This window comes from Jaculus jaculus, chromosome 5 (genome assembly GCF_020740685.1).
Source record: "Jaculus jaculus isolate mJacJac1 chromosome 5, mJacJac1.mat.Y.cur, whole genome shotgun sequence".
In the NCBI taxonomy this organism is placed as follows: domain Eukaryota; kingdom Metazoa; phylum Chordata; class Mammalia; order Rodentia; family Dipodidae; genus Jaculus; species Jaculus jaculus.
Window position 1 is genome coordinate 81140738 of NC_059106.1, and position 25065 is coordinate 81165802.

The window sequence follows — 25065 nt, forward strand, 5'->3', positions numbered from 1 at the left end:
CTGCCTCCCAAGTGCTAGGATTAAAGGCATGTGCCACCATACTTGGCTAAAGCTCCAACTTAAAAAAATTAATATTATTTTATTTTTGAGAGAGAGAGAGAATGGGTGAGCCAGGGCCTTTCAGCTGCTGTGAATGAACTCCACACGCGTGTGCTCCCTTGTGTGCATGTGCGACCTTGCACGCTTGTGTCACTATAAGTCTGTCTACATGGGACCTGGGGATTTGAACATGCATTCTTAGGCTTTGCAGGCAAGTGCCTTAACTATTAAGCCACCTCTCCAGCCCAAGCTCCAACTTTTGATGTCCACCTTGCTGTTTCTCCTGGCATCTTGAAGGGTAGTTGAGTCAATGTGACCCTGCCCTGGATTCTACTCTCAGTGTTCACTTGAGTAAATTACTTAATCCAGGAGCCAGAAGTCTATGCAGGGTGTACATGAATCTGTGTACTAGACTTACTTCTTCTGCCTCTTCAAATTCAAATGTCCCCTGGGCTGGCAAGATGGCTCAGCCATTAAAGGTGCTGGCTTCTAAAGTTTACCCACCCAGGTTTAATTCCCTAGTACCCATGCAAAGCCAGATGCATAAAAAAGCTAAATCCAAATGCACAAAGTAGCACATGTGTTTGGAGTTTGCAATATTAAGAGGCCCTGATGCGCCCACAGTCTCTCTCTTTTCTCTCTCAAAAAAATAAAATAAGAATCTGGGCATTTTGACACATACCTTTAATCCCAGCACTAGGGAGGCAGAGGTAGGAGGATCACTGTGAGTTCAAAGCCACCATGACACTACATAGTGAATTCCAGGACAGCCTGAGCTACAGTGAGACCCTACCTCAATAAACAAGACAGAACAGAACAAAAAAATAATAATTTACCTGCTCCAATTATACCTGCACCCAGAGCCCTGGCTGCTTGCTTTCTTTTACTAATTATTTATTTATTTACTTGAGAGAGAGAGAGAGAAAGAGGCAGACAGAGGGAGAGAAAGAATGGGTGCTCCATGGCCTCCAGCCACTGCAAATGAACTTCAGGTGCATGTGCTCCCTTGTGCATCTGGCTTACGTGGGTCCTGGGGAATTGAACCAGAGTCCGTTGGCTTTGCAAGAAAACACCTTAACTGCTAAGCCATCTCTCCAGCCCTTGTCATATACATATGTACATATATAGATAGATAGATAGATAGATAGATAGATAGATAGATAGATAGATAGATAGATAGACAGATAGATAGATAGATATATAGATAGACAGACAGATAGATAGATACACATGTTTTATTTGCAAGCAGAGTGAATGAATGGGCACATTAGGGCCTCTTGCCACTGGAAATGAACTCCAGATTCATGTGCCACTTTGTGCATCTGGCTCAACATGGGTACTGGGGAATTAAACTCAGTCTGGCACTGGCAGGCTTTGTAAGCAAGTACCTTTAACTATTGAGTCATCTCCCAGTCCTGTTACTCTTTTCAGTTAAATATATATGTGGTATGTGTGCATGTGTATGAGCATATGTAGAAGCCAGAGGTTGATGTCTGGTGTTTTCTTCAATAGCCCTCCACCTTATTCTTCAAGACAGAGTCTCTCACTGAATCTAGAGCTCACCCGGGATTCCTTGTCTCTATCTCTCCAGTGGTGGGATTACAAATGTGCACCAACATGCCTGACATTTTATACATAGGTGCTAGGAATCTGAAGGCAGGTCCTCATGCTTGTGCAGCAAGCACTTTACCCACCAAGCCACCAGCTGCCACTCTTCATTTGGCTATGTTAGCCTTCCTTGAGAGTGAGGGTTAGGGTTTGACACAGCCTCCACTGTGCCCATTGTATTAAGACTGCATATTAAGACTGCAGTGAGCTCAAGTGATCAAACCAGAAGCTTGAACTCTTCCCATGATTTCTAGTCTCAGATGAACCACTGCTCCTCAGAGTGTGAGCTCTGACAGCCCTGATTAGCTATACTGCAATGGTGGGGTACCAGCTCTTCCTTTCTCCCTATCTGAGATGTGTTCATTACATGGCCCCAGTGTGTATGACAGGGAAGCTAGCTGTGCTTTCTTTGATACTTTGACCAACTTGGTAATATACTGCTATTTTCATTCCCTCCTTACCTGGCTTCTTTTTATTTTTATTTTATTTGCGAGAGAGAGAGAGAAAGCGGGGGGGGGGGAATGAGAATGGGCATGCCACGGCTCCCAGCCACTGTAAGCAAACTCCAGATGCATGTGCCACCTAGTTTATCTGGCTTATGTCGGTCCTGGGGATTTGAACCTGGGTCCTTTCATTTTGTCAGCAAGTGTCTTATCTGCTAAGCCATCTCTCTAGTCCTTCCCTGACTTCTTGACTTTTCCTCCTTACTCTTGCTCCCTTGGGCTTGCACTTCCAATTAAGTTTAAGCCTATAAGATTTCTCTCAGGTTCTGTTTTCTAGGGTCTCAGGTACTTAAACTGTGGGTTGCAAACCCACATGATGTGATGCAACTGAATGTGGGTAATCACAAAAATCTGGCAACAATAAAAGTTTCTGGAAAGTGGAATGACTGATAATGGATTCAGGGTTGGGGAGATAGCTCAACAGTTAAAGGTGCTTGCCTGTAAAACCTGTTGGCTCAGGGTTTGACTCCCCAGTACCCACATTAGGCCAGATGCATGACATGGCACATGTGTCTGGAGTTCATTTGCAGTGGCAGGAGGCCCAGGTGTGCCCATAATCTCTCTCTCTCTCCCTCCCCTTCTCTCTCACAAGTAATAAATATTTTTTTTTTAAAAAAAAAGCTAATTCAAGCCAGGCGTGGTGACACATGCCTTTAATCCCAGCACTTGGGATGCTGAGGTTGAAGGATCACTGAGAGTTTGAGGCTATCCTGGGACTAATGAGTGCCCAAGTCAGCCTGGGCTAGAGCAAGATTCTACCTCAAAAAACAAAAAACAACTAATTCAAAATCAAATATGTAATGAATCTGAGGTATTTCTGGTAGTGTTTGACCATGTTGCATTGTGCATCTTCAATGGTCTTGAACATATAACATACCTGCTTTGCACGTTGTATGATGTTGCACTGTGTGATGCCAACAAACGCCTTAGCACAGATTCAAGACTACCGTGTTGTGAATTGCAGTGTTTTCACTGAATGTTGTAGTTACCTTCTCATTGCTGAGACCATGCTCTTGACCAAAAGCAGCTGATAGAGGAAAGTTGTTTATTTGGGCTTACAGTCTAGAGGGGAGCTTCATGATGAGCAAAGGCTGGACATCACCTCTGTCATAGCAGGTGGAAAACAGCAACACAAGAGTGAGCTGAGTTCTGGCAGGACAGTGCTGGCTATTACACCCCTAAGCCTGCCCCCAATAGCACACCTCTTCCAGCAAGTCTCCACCTCCCAAAATTGCCACCAGCTGGAGGCTAAGCATTCAGAATACAATAGTTTATAGGGGACATCTGATTCAAACCACCACATTGTACTGACCATACAAAATTTTCTATTATAGAAACATAATGGTTTAATTATGGAAAACAAAGACTATTATTACTTTCCTATCATCACTCCTCAACATGTAAGTATCAAATAAGTATATCTTTAGGTTGCATTGTATTAGAATGAGTTTAAAAATTGCTGTTTGAGGGCTGGAGAGATGGCTTAGCAGTTAAGGGCTTGCCTGTGGAGCCTAAGGACCCTGGTTCGAGGCTTGATTACCCAGGACCCATGTTAGCCAGATGCACAAGGGGGTGCACACACCTGGAGTTTGTTTGTAGTGGCTGGAGGCCCTGGCATGCCCATTCTCTCTCTCTCTTTCTCTCTCTGCCTTTCACTCTCTGTCTGTCACTCTCAAATAAATAAATGAATAAAGTATTAAAAATAAATAAATAAAAATTGCTGTTTGAGGCCATAAAGACGGCTCAGCAGTTAAGGCACTTGCCTACAAAGCCTAAGGACCAAAGGTTGATTCCTCAGTACCTATGTAAAGCCAGATGCATAAGGTGGTGAATGTGTCTGCAGTGGTTGGAGGCCCTAGAACACCCATTCTCTGGCCCCTCTCTCTCAGCTTCTTTCTCTCTCTCTCTCTCTCTCAAATAAATGAATAATTTTTTTAAAGAAATTGACTTCAGTCTCCATTGGAGAATCTGTTTTTCATTTTCAGAAGGTAGTGAGACCCGAAGAGATAAACTACCCCTTGCGCTTCAGCCAAGGCACAGCTGAAACCACAGAGGAATTGGGGAGACTATGAAGAGTGCTACTTGCATGGTGAACATGACAATCAGTGCCAGAGTGAAGGAGACAGACCCTGAAGATACGCAACACTCACCAAAGCAGAGATCCAGAGGCTTCTAAGAGCTCATCACTGCAGTAGACTTGAAACACACCCACCACAGCTCAGGAAATTTTGGGGAAGAGGGGGCAGAAAGACTGTAAGAGACACAGGTTGAAACATCATGCCCAGAGGCATTCCCTCCCCCAAAAAACTGACTGCTGCTTCCACAACACATAGCCCACAATCCCACGGGAAATACCTGCAACTCCACTGAGAAGAGTCGCTAGGGAAATGGGGGCAGGAACGAGGGAAAAGCGGGTACCAACACATGATGCATTCATATAAAATATATAGTTAATAATAATAAAAATTTGGTGGCTGGGGGAGGGCAGGGAGAAGGCTAACAATGGTACCAACTTGACTGTATGCACTGAGTGCAAAACTAATTAATAAAAATTAATTAATTAACTAAAAATTTCTGTTTGGGGCTGGAGATATGGCTTAGCAGTTAAGGTGCTTTCCTGCACAATGAAAGGACCCGGGTTTAATTCTCTAGGACCCACATAAGCCAGACGCATAAGGTGGCGCATGAGTTTGGAGTTTGTTTGTAGTGGCTGAAGGCCCTGGTGCACCCATTCTCTCTTTCTCTCTGCCTCTTTCTCTTTCTCAAATAAATTAAATTAAAAATATTTTTTTTAAAATTGCTATTTGATGCTGGTTGTTGTGGTGCAAGTCTTTAATCTTAACACTTGGTTGGCAGAGGTAGGATGATCTCTGTGAATTCAAGGTCAGCCTAAGACTACACAGTGAATTCTAGGCCAGCTGGAATAGAATGAAACACTACCTTGAAAAACAAACAAAAATTGTTGTTTGAGCTGCTGACTTGAGTTCCATTAAAAAAATTATTAGAGCTGGAGAGATGGCTTTGCAGTTAAGATGCTTGCTACAAAGCCTAAGGACCCAGGTTCAATTCCCCAGTACCCACATAAGCTAGATGCACAGGTGGCACATGTGTCTGGAGTTCATTGCAGTGGCTAGAGGACTTGGTATACCCATTATCTCTCTCCCTCTCTACTGCTTCTTTCTCTCTCTCTCTCTCAAATAAGATATAAAAAATATTAAATGAATTTTATTTTATTTATTTATTGTTTTTTTAAAATTTTTATTAGCATTTTCCATGATTATAAAAAAATATCCCATGGTAATTCCCTCCCCACCCGAATTTTATTTTTTAAAAAATACATTTTATTGGGCTAAAGAGATGGCTTAGCGGTTAAGCGCTTGCCTGTGAAGCCTAAGGACCCCAGTTCGAGGCTCGGTTCCCCAGGTCTCACATTAGCCAGATGCACAAGGGGGCGCACGCGTCTGGAGTTCGTTTGCAGAGGCTGGAAGCCCTGGCGCGCCCATTCTCTCTCTCCCTCTATCTGCCTTTCTCTCTGTGTCTGTCTATCTCAAATAAATAAAAAATTAAAAAATTAAAAAATACATTTTATTTATTTGAGAGAAAGAGGGAGAGAGAGAATGGGCATGCCAGGGCCTCCAGCCACTGCAAACAAAGTCCAGATGCACGTACCTCCTTGTGCATCTGGCTTACGAAGATCCTGGAGAATTGAACCAGGATCCTTTGCCTTTGCAGGCAAAGGCCTTAACCACTAAGCTATCTCTCCAGCTCCAATGAATTTTCTTTTTAACCTTTAACTGCTGAGCCATATCCCTAGCCCCATTATTAAATTGTTTTGGGAAATTGAGTCACACACAGATGGCACCAGAGGTAGAGTGGAGAATCAGAACATTTATTCATGTCAACATGGACTCAGGGGAACAACTTCCAAAGCCTGAGTACTGAGCTCTGATAGTGCAGTTTTTTTTTTTTGTTTGTTTGTTTTTTTGTTTTTGAGGTAGGGTCTCACTCTAGCTCAGGCTGATGTGGAATTCCCTATGTATTCTCAGGGTGGCCTTGAGCTCATGGCAATCCTCCTACCTATGCCTCCCAAGTGCTGGGATTAAAGATGTGCACCACCACACCCAGCTTTTGGATCATAAGTTTTTAAGGTTACATGATTTTGGGGCACAAACAGAAAATTTCTTAGCAATAAGTCAGTGATAAGAAAGTGCAAATGTAGGGCTGGACAGATGGCTTAGCAGTTAAGGCACTTGCCTGCAAAACCTAAGGACCCAGGTTCGATTCACCAGCCCACGTAAGCAGATGCAAGGTGGGGCATGTGTCTGGAGTTCATTTGCAGTGGCTAGAGGCCCTGGAGTGCCCCATTCTCTATCTCCTCCCCCCCACACCTCTTTCTCTCTCAAATAAATAAATAAAATATTAAAAAAAGAAAGTACAAATGTAGAAGAGAAAGCTGTTTGTTTGTTCAGGGGTGTTTGTGTCTGTAGCTGCATTAACCAGGTAACATACAAGCAGGGTGCAGCTGCACAGATAGAGAGGGCGGAGACTCAGGGTCATGCTGTTCCCCTGGTAAAGGACTGAACAATAGAAACTTGTGTTTTAGAGCATCATCTAGCTGGGCCTGGTTTCTGTGTTAAACTTCTACCACAAAATGAATTTCCAACAATTTCTGAAATGGCCCTAAACATACTTCTGCCATTTTGTGCTATATATTTATGCAGAGGCATTGTCAGCATTGAGGATTATAAAATCAAAAGATTTATCAACTCTGAAAAATGTTCAAGATGTCCTATGTTCTGTAATATCAAATGTTCAAACAATATTTATATAAACATATTTATCTCATTAGCATGCAAATATTCTCTCATCGTTAGTGCAATAGTAAAATTATATGTTCTAGCCAGGTGTGGTGGCACACACCTTTAATCCCAGCACATGAGAGGCTGAGTAGGAGGATCACTGTGCATTCAAAGCCAGCCTGAGACTACATAGTGAATTCCAGGCCAGGCTAAGTTAGAGGGAGACCCTACCTCAAAAAACCCAAAACAACAACAACAACAACCCCCCCCAAACTACCAAAGAATTATTTTAAAATATATTTCTTATATCCAGGAAACAACAGAGTGACATTTCTTTTTCTTTTCTTTTTTTGATTTTTTGAGGTAGGGTCTCACTCTAGCCCAGGCTGACCTGGAATTCACTATGGAGTCTCAGGGTGGCCTCGAACTCACAATCCTCCCACCTCTGCCTCCCGAGTGCTGGGATTAAAGGCATGCACCACCACGCCTGGCTGACATTTCTTATAATCAGGAAGTTGAGTGACATTTGCGTCATTATCAAGAGTATATATTCTTGGCAATTCTAATTCTAATGATGTTTCATCTTCTTTACAAGATCTATAAGAACAGGTATCAACCAGATACTATCATGCATTTGGGGAATAACTCTAGAACTGCATTTCTGGCTCTTCCTGATGAAAGAGAATTATGCCTATCATTTCTGGTAATAGTAACTGTTAATTTTAGGACCTTGTGTACTCAGCTGCTGTTTCATGTTATCTCCTCTCATTCACAGTCAGTCCACACTCAGATGGCCCTGCAACAATCTAACTCCATCTATCTGGGTTTCCATAATCACCTGCCAAGTCCTGAAAGTCTACAAGAATAGGAACCCAAAAAAACCCACAATTTACCCAATGCCCACTTTGCCCTAATGCCTTGCATTTATTCTTTCTCCCCAACATTTTCTTCTAGGACTGTATTCTTGCACTCTACCAATGCACTTTTGGTGTCCCTAGATAGTCCCACTGGAAGTTTCCCAACTGCCACACCTGATGACTCCATTCAGCTTGAAGAAGCCAGATTGGTCATTGCCTCATTTCCCTAGTAGACATTAGGGCTGCTTTTTCAGAGGGGTGAATGAAGCAGGTTAGAGTGACTGGGTCACTGAAAGTAAAAGCAGGGAATGTTACTGAGCCTTGATCTCACAGCTGCCCTCCTATTTCTGCCTCCTAAGTGCTGGAATTCAAGCATCTTTCCAGCCCCCTTGCTTTCTTTTTCAGACAAGGTTTCAGTCTGTACCTTGGAACTCACCAAATATCCTAGGCTTAACTTGAATTCAAGATCCTCCTGCTTCAGTCTCCTAAGTGTTAGGATTACAGGATGAATGGGCATGCCAGGGCCTCTTGCCATTGCAAACAAATCCAGATACACGTGCCACTTTGTGCATCTGGCTTTATGTGAGTACTGGGGAACTGAACTCAGGCAATCAGGCTTTGCAAACAAATGCCTTTAACCACTGAGCAAGCTCTCCAGCCCAGACTTCATACTTATAGCCAAGAATGTGCCTATGCCATGTGCCATGTTGTCAGAACAGAATTTAGGATGTAACAAAGCCAGAGAGAGACAGGCGAGGCAATCTTATAGCCCCTTATTTTTCTTACCTGATTTTTACTTACTTGTTTATTGCCTGTTCTTCTCCCATTCTTTCTCCCATCTAAAAGCTTCTAGAAGATACAGGCTTTGTGTGTCTTATCATTTAATCCTTAGCAACAAGCAGCTTGGTACTTAGCAGAAGCGCTATAAATGTATTTTGACAGACTGGTCAACTGAGGTTTAGGTTTAGGTACCAGTAGGAGAAAGAAGACCCAGTTCCAGTTTCAAGAACTTGGAGATAGATAATGCCTCCACTTTTTATTTCCTAGGTAGGGTCTCACTCTAGCTCAGGCTGCCCTGGAATTTACTATATAGTCTCAGGGTGGTCTTGAACTCATGGTGATCCTACCTCTGCCTCCCAAGTGCTGGGATTAAAGGCATGTGCCACCATGCATGGCTATTTTTTTTTGACTTGTTTTTAATATCTGTCCCTGCTACTGCTTTATGCCCTCATTTGTCAGAAACATTCACTGCTTATCTGCTTTATACCTGGAAGCATCCTGGGTATAACTGATCCAGCATGAACAATATGGAAATAGTAGCATCTGAACGAAGCTTAAATTCCTGGGGGAGAGATGGTAAAGAAATGGACGATTATAAAGCTATGTGATCAATTCTGTAGGTGCACAGTAGAATCACCTAACCCATTATATGAATGAAATTAAAGAAGGCATTTTCTGATATGGGGATTACCAGGCATTTCTAGCTCAAGCAGGAACCATTTTGTTAACATTTCAGAGGTGGTAGGGTCTAGAACTAATATCATTGTCTTAAGTGAAAATATGCAGGTGGTAGCTTAGTGACTGAAGCTGGCTCCTGAAATGGGTCCTGATGGAATGAGAAGCTGTCCAAGTCATCGTTGGCCTCTTATAACTTGTTTCCCAGCTCACAACCTGGTATCCATAACTTTCCTGGAGAGACTATGGAAACACCCCTGCACTTACCTGTGACCAGAATATTAAAAAAAAATATTTTGTATTTATTTATTTGACAGAGAAAGAGGGAGGGAGGGAGGGAGGGAAGGAGGGGGAGAGGGAAAGGGGGGGGAGAGGGAGAGGGAGAGGGAGAGAGGGAGAGAATGGGTGCGCCAGGGCCTCCAGCCACTGCAAACAAACTCCAGACGCGTGCACCCCCTTGTGCATCTGGCAACGTGGGTCCTGGGAAATCGAACCTGGGTTCTTTGGCTTTGCCGGCAAACGCCTTAACTGCTAAGCCATCCCTCTAGAATTTTTTTTTTTTTTTTAATCGAGGTAGGTCTCACTCTGGCCCAGGCTGACCTGGAATTAATTATGTAGTCTCAGGGTGGCCTTGAACTCACGCCGATCCTACCTGTGCCTCCCGAGTGGAGTGCTGGGATTAAAGACAAGCGCCACCACACCCGGCTTTTTTTTTTTTTTTTTTCCGGACCAGAATCTTTTTAATCCTGGTTTGCTGGGAAGGGACCTGAGCAAGTCAGTTCAAGGCCCTTCAAAAATGTATGCGTTTTCTTCTTAATCCTAATTTGCCTCCCTTCTCCTAGATCGTTCCTTGGCCCACATCAGAGTTGATGATGATGATGACGACGACAATTTGTTAGCCAAATGAGTCATGCGCCAGTGTTGCCTAAACAGAATGCTTGAGAATATACTCACCTTATGCACATACTGAAAGAAAAAGGACTCTAGGCCTGGGGAAGTTTGCGCGCACGCGCGCGGGTGTGTGTTAATCCTTTTCATTGCTCAAAAGTGACCCTCCCCTTCTCTGCTGAGTACGTGCGTTCTCCAAACTACATGTTCCATAAGGCCCGTGGCCAGAAGTCACCATTTTGACACACCTCAGCGCGCATGTCGGCGGGAGAGGGAGCGTTCGCGCGGACGAAGCCCCGCCTCACTGCATCCCATTGGCTCGAGGGGCTAGTGGCGGGCTCAGCGGTTGGCTGCAGCGCCCGCCCGTCTGCCGCGTCTGTCGGGGTCAGAGTGCGCGGAGGTGAGTCGGTGTGTTGTGGACTCGTGGTGCTGGCTGCCGCTGTTGAGGCGGCGGGGAACGGGCTGTGGGGAGCGGGCGGAGTTGGCCTCGCCGCTGCCTGGCCAGCGCAGTCGTCGGCGCGGGCCGCGCCCGCTGCCGTCCACGGTCCTGAGCGCCTGCTGAGGCCTGAGGGAGACGACGGGGCCTGCACCTGGAGAGAGCGTGCCGCGCTGGCCCCGAGGAGGGGGCGTTGCCATGGCGACAGCCTCTCCCGCAGCTGACGGGGGGCGGGGGCGGCCCTGGGATGGAGGACTGGTCTCCTGGTCCCCTGCCCCTCCCCTTACGCTCCCCTGGACCTGGATGGGCCCGAGTTGGGGGCAGCACCCTGGGGTGGGTTGAGACTAAGAACCTCCCCCAATCCTGGGCCCTGGTTGATGCATGCGGGGTTTGGGTCGTGGCGCGCACACTTTGTGCAGCCTGGGATAATGGCCCGTGTGCTCACCCTCGACGCACGGTCTAACTGGCGAAGGGGGAGCGGGGCAGGGCTTCGCCAGACAGACTGGGTGAGTTGATGAAAGGGACTGGCTTCTGAATTGGCCTTACTAGAGAGGAGGAAGAGAGGTTTGACCAGAAAAGCTAGAAACAGTAAGGAATTAGTCGATACGGATAGCACCTCCACCTCCAATCCCTCACCCTGACACAGGTGCACACACAAATGTATCCTTCAGCTTACCTCTTTGTAAGCCTGAAGCTGTGTTTATAGTAATGGTGGATGGTGTGAAGGAAGAGCCCTAACCTGGGTAGCTTTCTGTTTGCAGATGGTCCAGCAACAGGTGTTTACTTAAAAACAAAGAAAACGTCTTGGATTGAGTCATGGTTGTGAGTTCTTGCAACATATAAACTGCTCTGTGTAAAGTGGAAGATGCTGGATATGAATGTGGAGTTTGTTCCTTAGGCTGGATTTTTGCAATGAATAGTGCCCAGCATTGTCTGCTAGAGGTCTCTGGACATTTCTGTGGCATTTGCTCATGTCAGACATTTCATCAGTTTCTCTGCATATGGGCAACAAATCATGAATCCTATTGGCCAAAAACTGTGTATACTATTTGACTGTAGTAGGTTGTGATTGGCTGAATGATTTTTGATTGTAGAGTTTTTACCAGAAATTGGCTTCATCAAATTCTGCTTTATTCTGACTTTATCATACACAGTACAGTATACCTTGTTTTAGTGGGCTCGTTCTTGGAGCTTAAGTATATTATACTTGAATCCCCTACCTTTTAAAAGCCAATTTATAAACAGTGACTTGGAGTGTGACTCCACTAATGTGTGTCTGTGATCTTGGTTAGAAACGCATTTGGCTGCCTTTCTAAAGGAGGTGCTGAATGGGGGAAGGGAACTGCCGGGAAGTGATTGATAAGGGTTCCTTTATGGATTCTGTGGTGCTTCACTGGAGCTCAGAGCACTTTGGCAACTTAAGCACTCCAAATTAAAAGCTCATTAACAATTCCTGCCCAAAGATCCTGTAAATAATCAGCTATGGTCTTAGAGCTTGGCCAAGCGCTCTGTCTCCAACTTGAAATTTCCGAATAAAAGTGCTTTTTTTCCATTTCATCTTAGTGTTTACTCTGTGGTGGAGTAAATTGGTGAGTGGCCTTTTCCCAGGAGATCTGAATAGAACAGTCTTAAGTGTGTACAATGGTAGGGACATACTGGTTCTGGCTGTAGGTATTTCTTTGTGCAAAGGTTATTAATAGTTTACAAGGTCATGTTTGGATTTTCTTATCCTGTGGAAGATCTGAATTAGGTGGTAAATATAGATACCCCTAGTTACTTTTTGTTGCTGTTGTTTGTATTTTTTTAAAAATAAGAACAAATATTTTTATTTATTTATTTGAGAGAGAGAGAGAGATAGAAATAGGCAGGTAGAGAAAAAGAGAGAATGGGTGCGCCAGGGCCTCCAACCACTGCAAATGAACTCCAGATACTTTTGCCCCTTATGCATCTGGCTTATGTGGGTGCTGGGGAGTTGATCAGGGATTCTTTGGCTTTGCAGGCAAGTGCCTTAACTGCTAAGCCATCTCTCCAGCCCTGTTATTTGTATTTAAAATATTTATTTATTTATGAGAGAGAGAATGGGGGCACACCTGGGCCTCTAGCCACTGCAAATGAACTCCAGATGCATGTGCCGCCAAGTGCATCTGGCTTACGTGGAATGTGAGGAATCAAACCTGGGTCCTTAGGCTTCACAGGCAAGTAAGTGCCTTAACTGCCAAGCCATCTCTCCAGCCCTGTTTGTGTTCTTTTTTTTTTTTGTAATTAATTAATTAATTTATTTATTTGAGAGCGACAGACACAGAGAGAAAGACAGAGGGAGAGAGAGAGAATAGGCGCGCCAGGGCTTCCAGCCTCTGCAAACGAACTCCAGACGCGTGCGCCCCCTTGTGCATCTGGCTAACGTGGGACCTGGGGAACCGAGCCTCGAACCGGGGTCCTTAGGCTTCACAGGCAAGCGCTTAACTGCTAAGCCATCTCTCCAGCCCCTGTTTGTGTTCTTGAGACAGTCTCACATGTAGTCTTGGCTGGTTTGATATTCACTATGTAGACCATGCTGGCCTCAAATTTACAGCCACCCTCCTGCGTCTGTGACTAGAGTACTGGGATTATAGGTGTTTGTCACCACTTCTGGCTCCCTTGATATGTTGATTTGGGAGTTTGCTACCTTGACTTTTTTGTAACTTGAGACTAACTTGGAAGTATTCTGAAAGTGTTCTGTTTCCTGGGCTCTTCTCCATTTGTAATTTGGCTTGTGAGTTTGTGGCAACCAATCAACCCCTACCTGCAGTGCTGGCTCAGCCGGGGTGACTGAGCTCTTTCTATTGCTAGCCCTGTCTCCTTGTCTACATAAGATTTTGAAGTTATCCAGTGGGCTATCACTTCATGACCATCTTTCTTAGCCTAGATTCAGATATCATGACTATTGGGTGTTTCTAGGAGATAAACCTTCTTGGGAAAAATAGTGTACCATTAGAGAACATGAATTCCATGATTCTAAAGACAAACATAATACTTATAACTTCCAACATAGCTTTTGTAGGGCCAGTGTCTTTCTACCGAGATAGCTGGTATCCCAAAATTTGAGTTTCTGAGTTTGAGGTATAGCATGGTCCTTAGTAGGGATTTGATCTTTGTATTGAAATAGACTTGTTGCAGAGATTTGTGTTTGTCCACAGCACTGGGGCTTTCCAGCTCTCACAGAACCTTCAGCATCCCCTGCTGCCAGTCTTGGAATCTTTGAAGTAAGGAGAGGTAAGAATTGTGTTGCATGGTCAAGTTTGGTTTCTCTAAGGTTTGAGAGGTGAATTGCATTTTTCTGTAGCTTCTCTTCTCCCTCTCTCTCTCTCTCTCTCTCTCTCTCTCTCTCTCTCTTTTTTTTGAGGTAGGGTCTCACTCTGGCCCAGGCTGACCTGGAATTCACCACGGAGTCTCAGGCTGGTTTTGAACTCACAGCGATCCTCCTACCTCTGCCTCCCGAGTGCTGGGATGTGCCACCATGCCTGGGAGTATGTGCTGAAAAACCTGTAGAGTAAGAGTTGGAGGTGGGGATATAGAATCTCAAGTTTTGTCATGACTTTTTTTTTTTTCAGTACTGGGGAATGAATGCAGGGCCTTGTGCATGCTAGGCAAGTGTGCCACCACCAAACTGTATCCTTCGTCTTTCTTTTCTTTCTTTTTTTAACTTTTTTTTATTACAATTTTTATTTATTTATTTGAGAGTGACAGAGAGAGAAAGAGGCAGAGAGAAAAAGAGAAAGAATGGGCACACCAGGGCCTCCAGCCACCACAGATGAAGGAACTCCAGATGCATGTGCCACCTTGTGCATCTGGGTTATGTGGGTCCAGGGGAATCAAGCCTTGAACCAGGGTCCTTAGGCTTCACAGGCAAGTGCTTAACTGCTAAGCCATCTAGCCCCTTAACTTTTATTTTTAAAAAAATATTTTTTTATTTGCAAGGTGGGGTGGGGAATGGTCACACCATGGCTTCTAGCAGCTGCAAACAAACTCCAGATGCATGTGCCCATTTGTGCATCTGGCCTTATGTGGGTACTGGGGAATCAAACCTGGATCATTAGGCTTTGCAGACAAGTGCTTTAACCGCTGATCCATCTCTCCAGCCCTTTAACTTTTGAGACAAGGTCTTACTAGTTACCCTGGTTGGCTTCAAACTTGCAATCCTCCTGGTTCAGTTTCTATACTTAGTAGCTGGGGTCACAAGCATGTGCTACCACACTGTTGCAGTCCGGTTCGCATTGCTGGTAGAAATCACCCAACCAAGAGCAGCTTCTGGGAGAAAGAGATATATTTTGGCTTACAGGCTCAAGGGGAAGCTCCACGATGGCAGGGGAAAACGATGGCATGAGCAGAGGGTGGACATCACCATCTGGCCAACATAAGGTGGACCACAGCAACAGGAGGGTGTGCCAAACATTGCCAAGGGGAAACTGGCTTTAATATCCATAAGCCAGCCCCCAACAATACACTCCCTCCAGGAGGCATTAATTCCCAAATCTCCATCAGCTGGGAACCTAGCATTCAGAACACCTGAGTTTATGGGGGGCACCTGAATCAAACCACCACATTCCGCCCCTGGTCCCCATAAACATATCCATACATGATATAAAATACAATGTGTTCATCTAACTTTAAAAGTCCCATAGTTTTATCAATTCCAATGATGTTCATACATCCCCATAGTCCAAGATCTTTTAACTGAGCCATAATACCAAAAAATAACCTCAAAAAACCCATAATGGCACAGAATAAATATTCACACTGCAAAAGATGGCATTGGGCATAGCAGAGGAACATTCAACCAATACAAGATTTAAAACAACTAGGGCAAACATCAAACTCTGTAGCTTCAAGTCCAGTAACTCTAGCCAGTGACAAATCTTCAAGTCCGATAATTCTAACCAGCAACAAGTCTCTGGTATTCCAATTCCGCCCCTCCAGCTAGGCTACTCACAGTCCTGGGAAACTTCATCGGGGTGGCAGCTCCTCGGCAGCCATCTCATGGTCCTGGCATTTCCACTGGGTCTCCACTGCAAACTCAATGACCCACTTTCCAGCATTTCTTATACTCCACGATACCAGGTAGGGTGCCAATTTGTTAATCCAGGGGGGAATAAAGCAGGCTTTGAAGAACAGGACACTCCTTGAGCATTGGGGCCCCTTCAAAAAAGTCTACATTCTTCTTGTTGCCCCCACGCAGGTCAGTTAGCCCAGTCTCAAAGGTTGGAATCTCAGTTGCAGCTGAATGGGCAACAGTTCACCCAAAGATTTTTCTTTCTGTGCCATATCCCTCTGCACACACCAGTTCATTTCTACGCAAAGCAACCCTACACAACTTCTCAGGACATGGGCACAAGAGCAAGCTTCTCACACAAACTGCTAGCCCAGTCCAGGCAAAGCTTTTTCTCACCCTCATAAGCCAAACCTCACAGTCCATAATTCTTACTGCATTCAGGTCTTGCAGCCCTGACCAGAACAGTCCATCAAGCTGTACTTACAGCACTGCAAGGCATCTCTTAGGCCAAGGTTTCAACTCTTTTCACATTCCTCTTGAAAACCAGCTCCAAAAGGCCAAAGCCACAGTCAGGTGTCTAGCAGCAACCCCACTCCTGGTACCACTTTACTGTTGCAGTCCTGTTCGCATTACTGGTAGAAATCACCCAAACAAGAGCAGCTTCTGGAAAAAAGAGATTTATTTTGGCTTATAGGCTCGAGGGGAAGCTCCATGATGGCAGGGGAAAACGATGGCATGAGCAGAGGGTGGACATCACCCTTTGGCCAACATAAGGTGGACCACAGCAACAGGAGGGTGTGCCAAACACTGGCAAGGGGAAACTGGCTTTAATACCCATAAGCCGGCTCCCAACAATACACTCCCTCCAGGAGGCATTAATTCCCAAATCTCCATCAGCTGGGAACCTAGCATTCAGAACACCTAAGTTTATGGGGGACACCTGAATCAAACCACCACACACACCTAGCCATGATTTCTTTAATGGGCCCCCCTGGAACACCTAGCCTTTAAGGTGATTGTATAGAGCTAGAATAGCCCTATTATCCTGAGAAATACACAAATTAACATGACAGGAAGAAACACATTTCATTTGGCTCTTGTGATGAATTTAACCAAAGCCCTTGATCTTAGTTTAATTTGGGTTGTGTGTCACCTTTGAGTTGATGGTTAGTCTTCATCTATTTCTTTTCTTTTTTGACTAGGATTTGAGGCTGTCTAAAAACATGGGCTGTTGATCATTAATGTTCAGGGACTTGAAGACTGTTCATAACAGTCTTGTAGGGGTTAACAAGGCACACTGCCGCTGACACCAGGAAGCTCACACATTCATGGGAGAGGCTGTTAGTAAAGATAGTCAAGAGGCAATTGTGATTCAGCCAAGAATGTTAAAATAAAGGAAGTATAGATTCAGAAGTATCTGTAAGGTGTACTTAGGGGCTCTGAGATGCTTCTCTGAGGGAGTAACCTCACCTAGAATTAGATAAAGACTTGGAGGACCAAGTGTCAGTTCTTTGTTGAGTTGGAGGAAGTGTTATTGAAAGGCAGGGAGCAGGAGAATCTGTAAGAAATGAAGCAGATAAGTTAAGTACAGGTTAAGGCCTTATAAACTCTTAGGATTAGATAAGGAGTGAGGGTGGATAGGTGGAGGATGGTAAAAAGATTGAAGGTTTGCACATGTTCTGTTAAGGACATGACAGTAAATATTTAGAGTTGGTCTCTTTTACAACTCTTCCACACACTCTGTAGTTAGCATTTTAATAGCCATGGACAGTGTGAAGGTGAATGAGCCTAGCTGTGTTCCAGTAAAACTTTATTTATAAAAACAAGTGATAGCTGGATTTGGCCCATGGACCATAGTTTGGTGATCCCTGTATTAGAACAGTAAGAAGTCATTAAACTTATGCAGCTGGATGTAGTGAGGCGCACTTGTAACTGGGAGACTGAGACAGAAGGATTGCTAATTGAGGCCAGCCTTGACCTTATCTCTATAAAAGTATTATAATCAGTAGATTGACATTATATTTGTGTTGTGGAAAGTTGCCTTTGATGTTAGTGTAAAAGGCATGGATTGAAGGTGAGAGATAGGACTGGCAGCAGAACAGTAAGAATGCTGTGGCAGTTCTATTGGTGGCAGTATATTGGTTCTTAAAGACAAATCTAAATATAACTGAATTTTTGCATACATGTATATCTTGGTTTTCTTTACTTACTACTTTGCTGTATCTATTGGAGCTTAAAATATATCTATCTACAGGCTGGGTGTGGTGGCACACACCTTTAATCCCAGTATTTGGGAGGCAGAGGTAGGAGGATCACCATGAGTTCGAGGCCACCCTGAGACTACATAGTGAATTCCAGGTCAGCTTGAGCTAGAGTGAGATTGTACCTTTAAACCCTCCCTATCCCCCCCAAAAAAAGATATCTACCAAAGAATTTCTTGGAAGTGTCAGCACCTATTTCAGACTAGGAGATAAAAAGAGAAAAAATTAATGTAGAATGAATTAAAATGTTCTGGGAACCATTTTCTATTGAAGAAAGTATGGAGTAAATGGAGTCCTAGAAGGGATTTTAGTTTAGGGGTTCATAGCTTGACATCAATTGCTGTGAACTTCTTAAACTGACCCATTTCCCTAAACTTTCTAGGCAGTTATCCTCATTCTGTATATGTACTATTCATTCTCTTCTTTCCTTGATGATGACCTTTGCCTGATTTTGGAAATGTCTCCCATTTGAGTTGTGATGGTTTATGTCAGGCACAGGGACCAAATAAACTATTTGTTGAGACTCCAATAAGTAGAAGTCAGAGCCCTGAATCCTCACTTTCTATTTGCCTTTCTCTTCTCATGAGCCTCACTTGGAGTGGTAGAGGGAAGCCTACAAGTTTCTGATAGTAGTGTTTATGTGACCTTGGACAAGTAACTTACCTTTCTGAGCTTCACTTTATCTGTAAAATAAAGATATCAATAAGATAACCAACCTAACAGGGTTGATTAAAGGCTTTAATGATGAAGGTAAAGCTGTTAGCACAGTATCTGATGCATTTATAACTACTCGTATTCTACACAATTGAAACTTTAAAAGGTTTATTTTCTAAAATTTATTCAAGAAAGTCAGAGAGAGAGAGAGAGAGAGACAGAGAGAGAGACAAAGAGAGAGAGAGAAAGACAGAGAGAGAGACAGAGAGAGAGAGAGAGAGAGAGAGAGAGAGAGAGAGAGAGAGAGAGAATGGGCACATCAAGGCCTCCAGCCACTGCAAACAAACTCCAGACACATGTGCCACCTTGTGCATTTGGCTTACGTGGGCCCTGGGGAATTGAACCTGGTCCTTTGGCTAATGCCTTAACTGCTAAGCCATCCCTCCAGCCCAATTAAAACTTTTTAAAGGCTGGCAGTACTTGGATGAATGTAGGCTTTGGTTTCATATGCTGTGAGTCCACACAGCTGTCTTAGCCTCTGGTGGTAGAAACTAGTAGACCACAGTGGAGGACGTTACAACTAAAGCAAAGCTCTTTTCTTCATAATGGAAAAGTTGCACACAGCAGGAGTTCAATCAGATTCACATCTGACTTTTGCATCAAGTAAACTGAATGGAATAAGTAGCTTCCCAATACAATTTCACTGGTGTGCCTAGCCTTTTCCCCTGTTTGGGGTCATTTATTAGTGTTGCCACATTACTGGCCTGCATTAAATGTACTTCCACTCTGGGAAGTGGGTCAGCATCGGTCTCCTTGATGTCACGTGAGGAAACTGAGGTCCTAGAAGGTTATGTGACTTGCCTAAGATCACTGTGTGGGGGTGCTGTCAAAGCCAGTGTAGACTTGCATCCAGAAGAAATTGCCTTGCTTGCTTGTTGTGATTCTTCTTCCTCTGATGGAGAGCTGTGTATTCTCTGCAGAGCTTCAGTCTGACGCATACTCCAGATCTGCTGAGCTTCATTTGGGCCCTGCTGCATCCGTTTGGTTCTGTTGGGTTTTAATTGGTGACTGCTAAGGACTAAACCTGTTGGGAAGCAGATTCCCTCTGGGTTGTTGGTTTTAGCCTTTTCTCCTTTGGGGGACATTCCTTGGGGAACCTTGGGTTAGGAGGGATTGCTTTGATATGTTCAAAATTGTGCCTTGTGCCCCACAGCTACAGGTAAAATCAAAAGGCAGATAATTTATGGGAGTGTCAAAGCTGGCCGCTGGCACCTCAGGAGGCCATTAGTATGCCTGTTCAGACCCTCTGTGTCCTTGCAATTGATTCCTCTTTGCATGAGCCTGATTTGGGAAGCTGTAGATCTGTGTGTAGTGATTGGATGTGACAGTCCAAACACCGGTCCCTAAATTAATCCTTTTAATAGTATTCTGGCACCAAGGCAATTCCTTCTCTCTCTGTCTCTCTCTCAGAGGGAGGACAGAATGGGTTGGGCTGAGAGTAACATAGGGAGAGAAAGAAAAGAAGCTTTGTGTGGTCTTTGGGCTGTGCCTATTCTGTAATTTTCCATACTTCTCTAATTCTTTGAAAATTATTAGTAGTAAGAGAAACAGATACTTAATGTCATACTATAGTCATGAAATAAGAATAAACTTTACTACTGGGGCACACTTAAGCAGTTGACTTTATCATGGGGCATCAGAGAAAGCTACCAAGAGGGGAAGATTTGAGCTGGGTTTTAAAGAAAGAGTGGTAATTGCCTGGTAAAAAATTAAAGTGCAGGGCTGGAGAGATGGCTTAGCTGTTAAGTGCTTGCCTGTGAAACCTAAGGACCTCAGTTTGAGGCTTGTTTCCCCAGGACCCACATTAGCCAGAAGCACAAGGGGGCACACACACTTGGAGTTAGTTTGCAGTGGCTGGAGGCCCTGGCACGCCCATTCTCTCTTTTTCTCTCTATCTGCCTCTTTCTCTGTCTGTTGCTGTCAAATAAATACAAAAAAAAAAAAAAAAATGCATTCCAAAATTGAGGGAGTAACATTTGCCAAGGCCCAGACTTGTTAAAGGAAATGCCACATTTTGGGGGCTTGAGCAAGAGCTGACTCTACTTCCTGGTTTCTCACTTGGTTAAGTAGGAAGAGCTACACCTCTGGACCTGTGTGTGGGAAAGACTTTGAGTTCCTTCTACTGCAGCTGGTTGTTAGAAGGTACCTCGTCCTGTTTCTGCTTTGTGCTAAGGGCTAAAGTTTATTTTACATTCTAAAATATAAAAAATATATGAAGGCTTAGGGGAATGGCTTAGTGGTTAAAGGCATTTGCTTGCAAAGCCTGTCAGCCTTGGTTCAATTCCCCAATACCCATGTAAAGCCAGATGCACCAAGGATGCATGCATCTGAAGTTTGTTTGCAGTGGCAAGAAGTTCTGGCATGCTCATATTTTATCTTTCCCTCTCTCTGCAAATAAATAATAAAAAAAGAATTTTTTTAAAACATTTTTTTAAAATTTTTAAATTTTTTATTTGAGAGCAACAGACACAGAGAGAAAGACAGATAGAGGGAGAGAGAGAGAATGGGCATGCCAGGGCTTCCAGTCTCTGCAAACGAACTCCAGATGCGTGCGCCCCCTCGTGCATCTGGCTAATGTGGGACCTGGGGAACCGAGCCTCGAACCGGGGTCCTTAGGCTTCACAGGCAAGCGCTTAACCGCTAAGCCATCTCTCCAGCCCTAAAAAAAGAATTTTGTTCTTCTTTGTTTCTTGAGGTGGGGTCTCAGTCTATCCCAGGCTGACCTGGAATTCACTATGTAGTCTCAGGGTGGCCTCGAACTCATGGAGATCCTCCTACCTCTGCTTCCTGAGTGCTGGGATTAAAGGCATGTGCCACAATGCCTGGCTACAAAAAAGAAGTTTTGTTTAAATTACGATAACAAATTTGAATGATTTAGACTTAATTATTATTAATGTTGAGTTATACCTTACCTCAAAAAAAGTTGAATTTAATAAGTATTGTTATCCTTGTGGCTTGTGGTGAGATCAGTCATGGAGGGGAACTGAGAGCCATTAACATGGTGGAGGAGGACAAAGCCCCAAAGAGTTGGATGCTTCTCAGCCTTAGCTTCCTTGTTTGTAAAGTGGAAATGCTCTTACCCATTTTGCTTGGTTATTGAGAATATTAAAGTGACGTAAAATATGCCATTCACCAACACAGTGCCTAGCTTGTAACAGTTTTTCACTGGCACATCTCTTTTCTGTCTCATGTATTAGCAATACTAGCTCCCTGTTACTGAGCACATACTCTTATACAAAGCACTTTATATGCATTGTATGACTGAATTGAACCCAAAGGTTAAGGTATTGTTCTTGTAGCTGTTATTGAAAAGAATATATAGTAGTTTAGAGTTCATATCTAGGTTTGTCTAATACCAGTATTTTAGTGACTGGGTTACCTAACCTTGCCTTTTTTGGGGGGGTTTCCAAGGTAGGGTCTCACTCTGTAGCCCTAGGCTGGCCTTAAGCTCACAGTGATCCTCCTACCTCTGCTGGGATTAAAGGCATGTACTATCATGTCTAGTTTAACCCTACGTTTTAAATTTTATTTATTTATTTACTTATTTATTTATGAGAGAGAGAGAAAGGGAGAGAGAGAGAGAGAGAGAGAGAGAGAGGGAGAGGCTGGTAGAGGCCAGGGCCTCTAGCCACTGCAAACAAACTCCAGATGCATGTGCATCTGGCTTACATGGTTACTGGGGAATCAAACCTGGGTCCTTAGGCTTCACAGGGAAGCACATTAACCACTAAGCCATCTCTCCAGCCCTAGCCCTACATTTTAAATTTAATTAATTAATTAATTAATTTATTAGAGACAGAGAGAGGGAGAGGGAGTGAGAATGGGAGTGCCAGGGCTTCTAGCCACTGCATATGAACTCCAGATGCATGCTCCACCATATGCATCTGGCTTATGTGGGACCTGGAGAATTGAACCCAGGTCCTTAGGCTTCACAGGCATGCGCCTTAACCACTAAGCCATCTCTCCACCCCATAACCCTATATTTTAAAAGCAGGAATGTAGAAAGATTTGAATAGCTGTTGTGTCGATACCCTCTACAAGGGTGGCAGGTGCTTAAAGGGGTGACTTCATCTTTAGCTTATTTGTGGAGTATTAGGAAAGGAGGCTTTGTGGGGCGGGGGAACTGATTTGTCAGACCTTATGAAGAAATGTCTCCTGGTTTTGGCCCTTGGAAGGAGTTTACCCAAGCTGGGGGCATGGTTTAGTTAAGAGCAGGCAAATCATAAACTGTTGCTTGAAGTGCTGCCTAAAGCTGTTAAGATGGGTTGATTGATGTTGTCCTCAGAGTTTGGTATTTCTGAAGGCTTTTGGTGACTTCAGCTTTGCTGGTGATTTGAGATTAGTCACTATTTTGGGTGCTGGGGAGCTTTCCTAGTCCTACCTTGGAGCAGAGAGCAGGAGAATGTTTTATTGAGGAAAGGACCTCACTTTAGAGTACATGTTTCCTTTCACTTTGGAACCATTGCAAGGTATGGGAGGTCTGTAACCTTTCACAGACCAGGTAGAGGCCTCAAGCTTTGGAGCAGTGGCCTAAGACCCTGGTCTTGGTGTTGAGAGCCCTGGGTTCTGTTGTTTCTTTTTACTGGAGGGTGGACCTTGGGTAGTCTTCCCCCACCCCCCCCTTGTGCAGTCTTTATTCCTCTGGGCTTCCTTTTCCCCTTGCTAGCAGGACTGTTGCCTCTTTGGTTATTTGACCATGATTTTCACAGAAAGTTCTCTGGCAGTACCAATATGTCCACTAGATTTCAGGTTATGAATTTTGAAGATGTATAGCTTATTTGTGTTTTTCCCAGACAATTTTTTGCTTCTAAAGACAAAAGCTGGGACCGAGTATTAAGTTGTAGACAGGTAGTGCTATGCTCTGTGACGCAGGTGCCTGAGTACCTGTGGTGGCAGGCGAGACGGGGACCCTAGGAAGCTCTAGCTTCAGTAGCTCATGTACTTGGAGTTAGCTACACTGAGGGCGTGCCTCTGATATATTTCTCTGGAATGTTCCCCTTCTGGTTTTCAGTGATGTGGATTGAAACCAGGGATAGCATCGACCCATATATTCCCAGAGATTTTAAGTGTGTGTGGCCAAGGAGGTGGAAAGGGAGGAGACTACATGTTTTCTGATAGGCTTTTTAGCTTGTCCCATCCTCTATGCTCCCCTGGCTTGTGGACGTGGATGCTGAAGGATGACCCCTCCCTCTGCCCTCCCTTCCCCTTCTAGTAATGGAGGCTATAAAATGTCTATTTACCCAAGACACCAGAACGACTCCTCTGTGGTTCCGCTAATCTGGTGATTTGGTGCTGCTTTGGTCTCTCAGGTAAATACAGATTGAGTCTTTTTATAAAGGCATATTATTTCCCTCATTAAATGTGTGTCTTGGCACATGTGTTATTTACCTGATAGACAGTAATGGCTGCAGAGGAGCCATTGGTGTCTGTTGTGTAAATACTCTGCACAGAGACTGGCCTCCAGGGGCTGTAGCTCAGGCCTGTTTTTCAAAATCTGCTGGCCCTGGGGCAGTCCCTATTTACCCCTCCCTTGTCCCCATTGGGGAGCAGTTCCCTTCATTTTGAGATGAGAATCATTCGTTTTACTTACTATATACTTTTAAGTGGATAAGAGAAGGAAAAAGATATCTGAGAATAAATCATAAACTGTTTTTTTTGAGTTCTGCCTCTTAACCACATACTCCAAGTCCCAGTTGATGTTAAAGCTCTAGACTTATTTTCTGCAAACTGGTAACTAAAGTATAAAGACATCAGTAGAAAAGAAATCCTCAAGTTGCCAGGGGAGCAAGAGCAGGTGGGACATCTCTGTAGGAGTTCAGATGTGGCAGCTTGAGCTGTGGAGTGCCAGTGAAAGAGCATGAAGGGCTTTTCTGGAGGCTTGGGCTGAAGGATGCCTTGAGGGCTTTTTTTTTTTTTTAAGGGGAGGTGCCAGTTTTGTTGCAGTCTACCTTCTGTGGGCACTATAAGGAGATCTCTCCCTCACATTCTGTTTTTAAAGCAATATTGCACCAGCTGTGGTGGTGCATGTCTTTAATCCCAGTACTTGGGAGGCAGAAATAGAAGGATTACTGTTCGAGGCCAGCCTGGGACTACAGAGAGAATCCAGGACAGCCTGGGCTAGAGGGAGACCCTATCTTGAAAAAAAAAGAAACAAAAGAAAAAAAACCCCTCACTGTATTGCATATGGAATGTGCGCGTGCGTGCGCGCATGTATGTATGTATTTTACCATGTGGGGTTTGAACCCAGGGCATAAGGGTGCAATGTTAGGCAAATGCCCTATTACTGAGTTATACTCCAAGCCCTACACACACACATACACACACACACTCACTCTTTCCTATATATGTGTGGTATGTGTGAGCATGTGTATACATTTTCATATGTGTGTGGGTACATATGCTTATGGAGACCAGAAATTGATATAGATTTCTTTCTCTTGCTTTTGCTCTTTTTCTTTGAGACAGAGTCTCTTGAA

The 25065-nt window shown here is 44.2% G+C and overlaps 1 protein-coding gene across 5 annotated transcripts in view; it reads left to right on the forward strand.

Annotated features, from left to right (window-relative positions):
- The first annotated feature begins 10500 nt into the window (after positions 1 to 10500).
- The window catches only part of Eri3 (ERI1 exoribonuclease family member 3), a 163486-nt gene continuing 148921 nt past the window's right edge, over positions 10501 to 25065 (forward strand). Inside the window, exons 1-2 of one of the 5 annotated variants that reach the window (XM_045150816.1) lie at positions 10501 to 10549; positions 13762 to 13837. Coding sequence is in view for 4 of the 5 variants with exons in the window: in XM_045150814.1 (XP_045006749.1) it covers positions 10784 to 10918; positions 13762 to 13837 (211 nt within the window). In the remaining variant the exon portion in view is untranslated. Of the gene's footprint in view, positions 10550 to 10706; positions 10919 to 13761; positions 13838 to 25065 lie in introns of those variants that run through there. The other 4 variants (XM_045150814.1, XM_045150815.1, XM_045150812.1 and 1 more) reach the window with 4 other exon arrangements.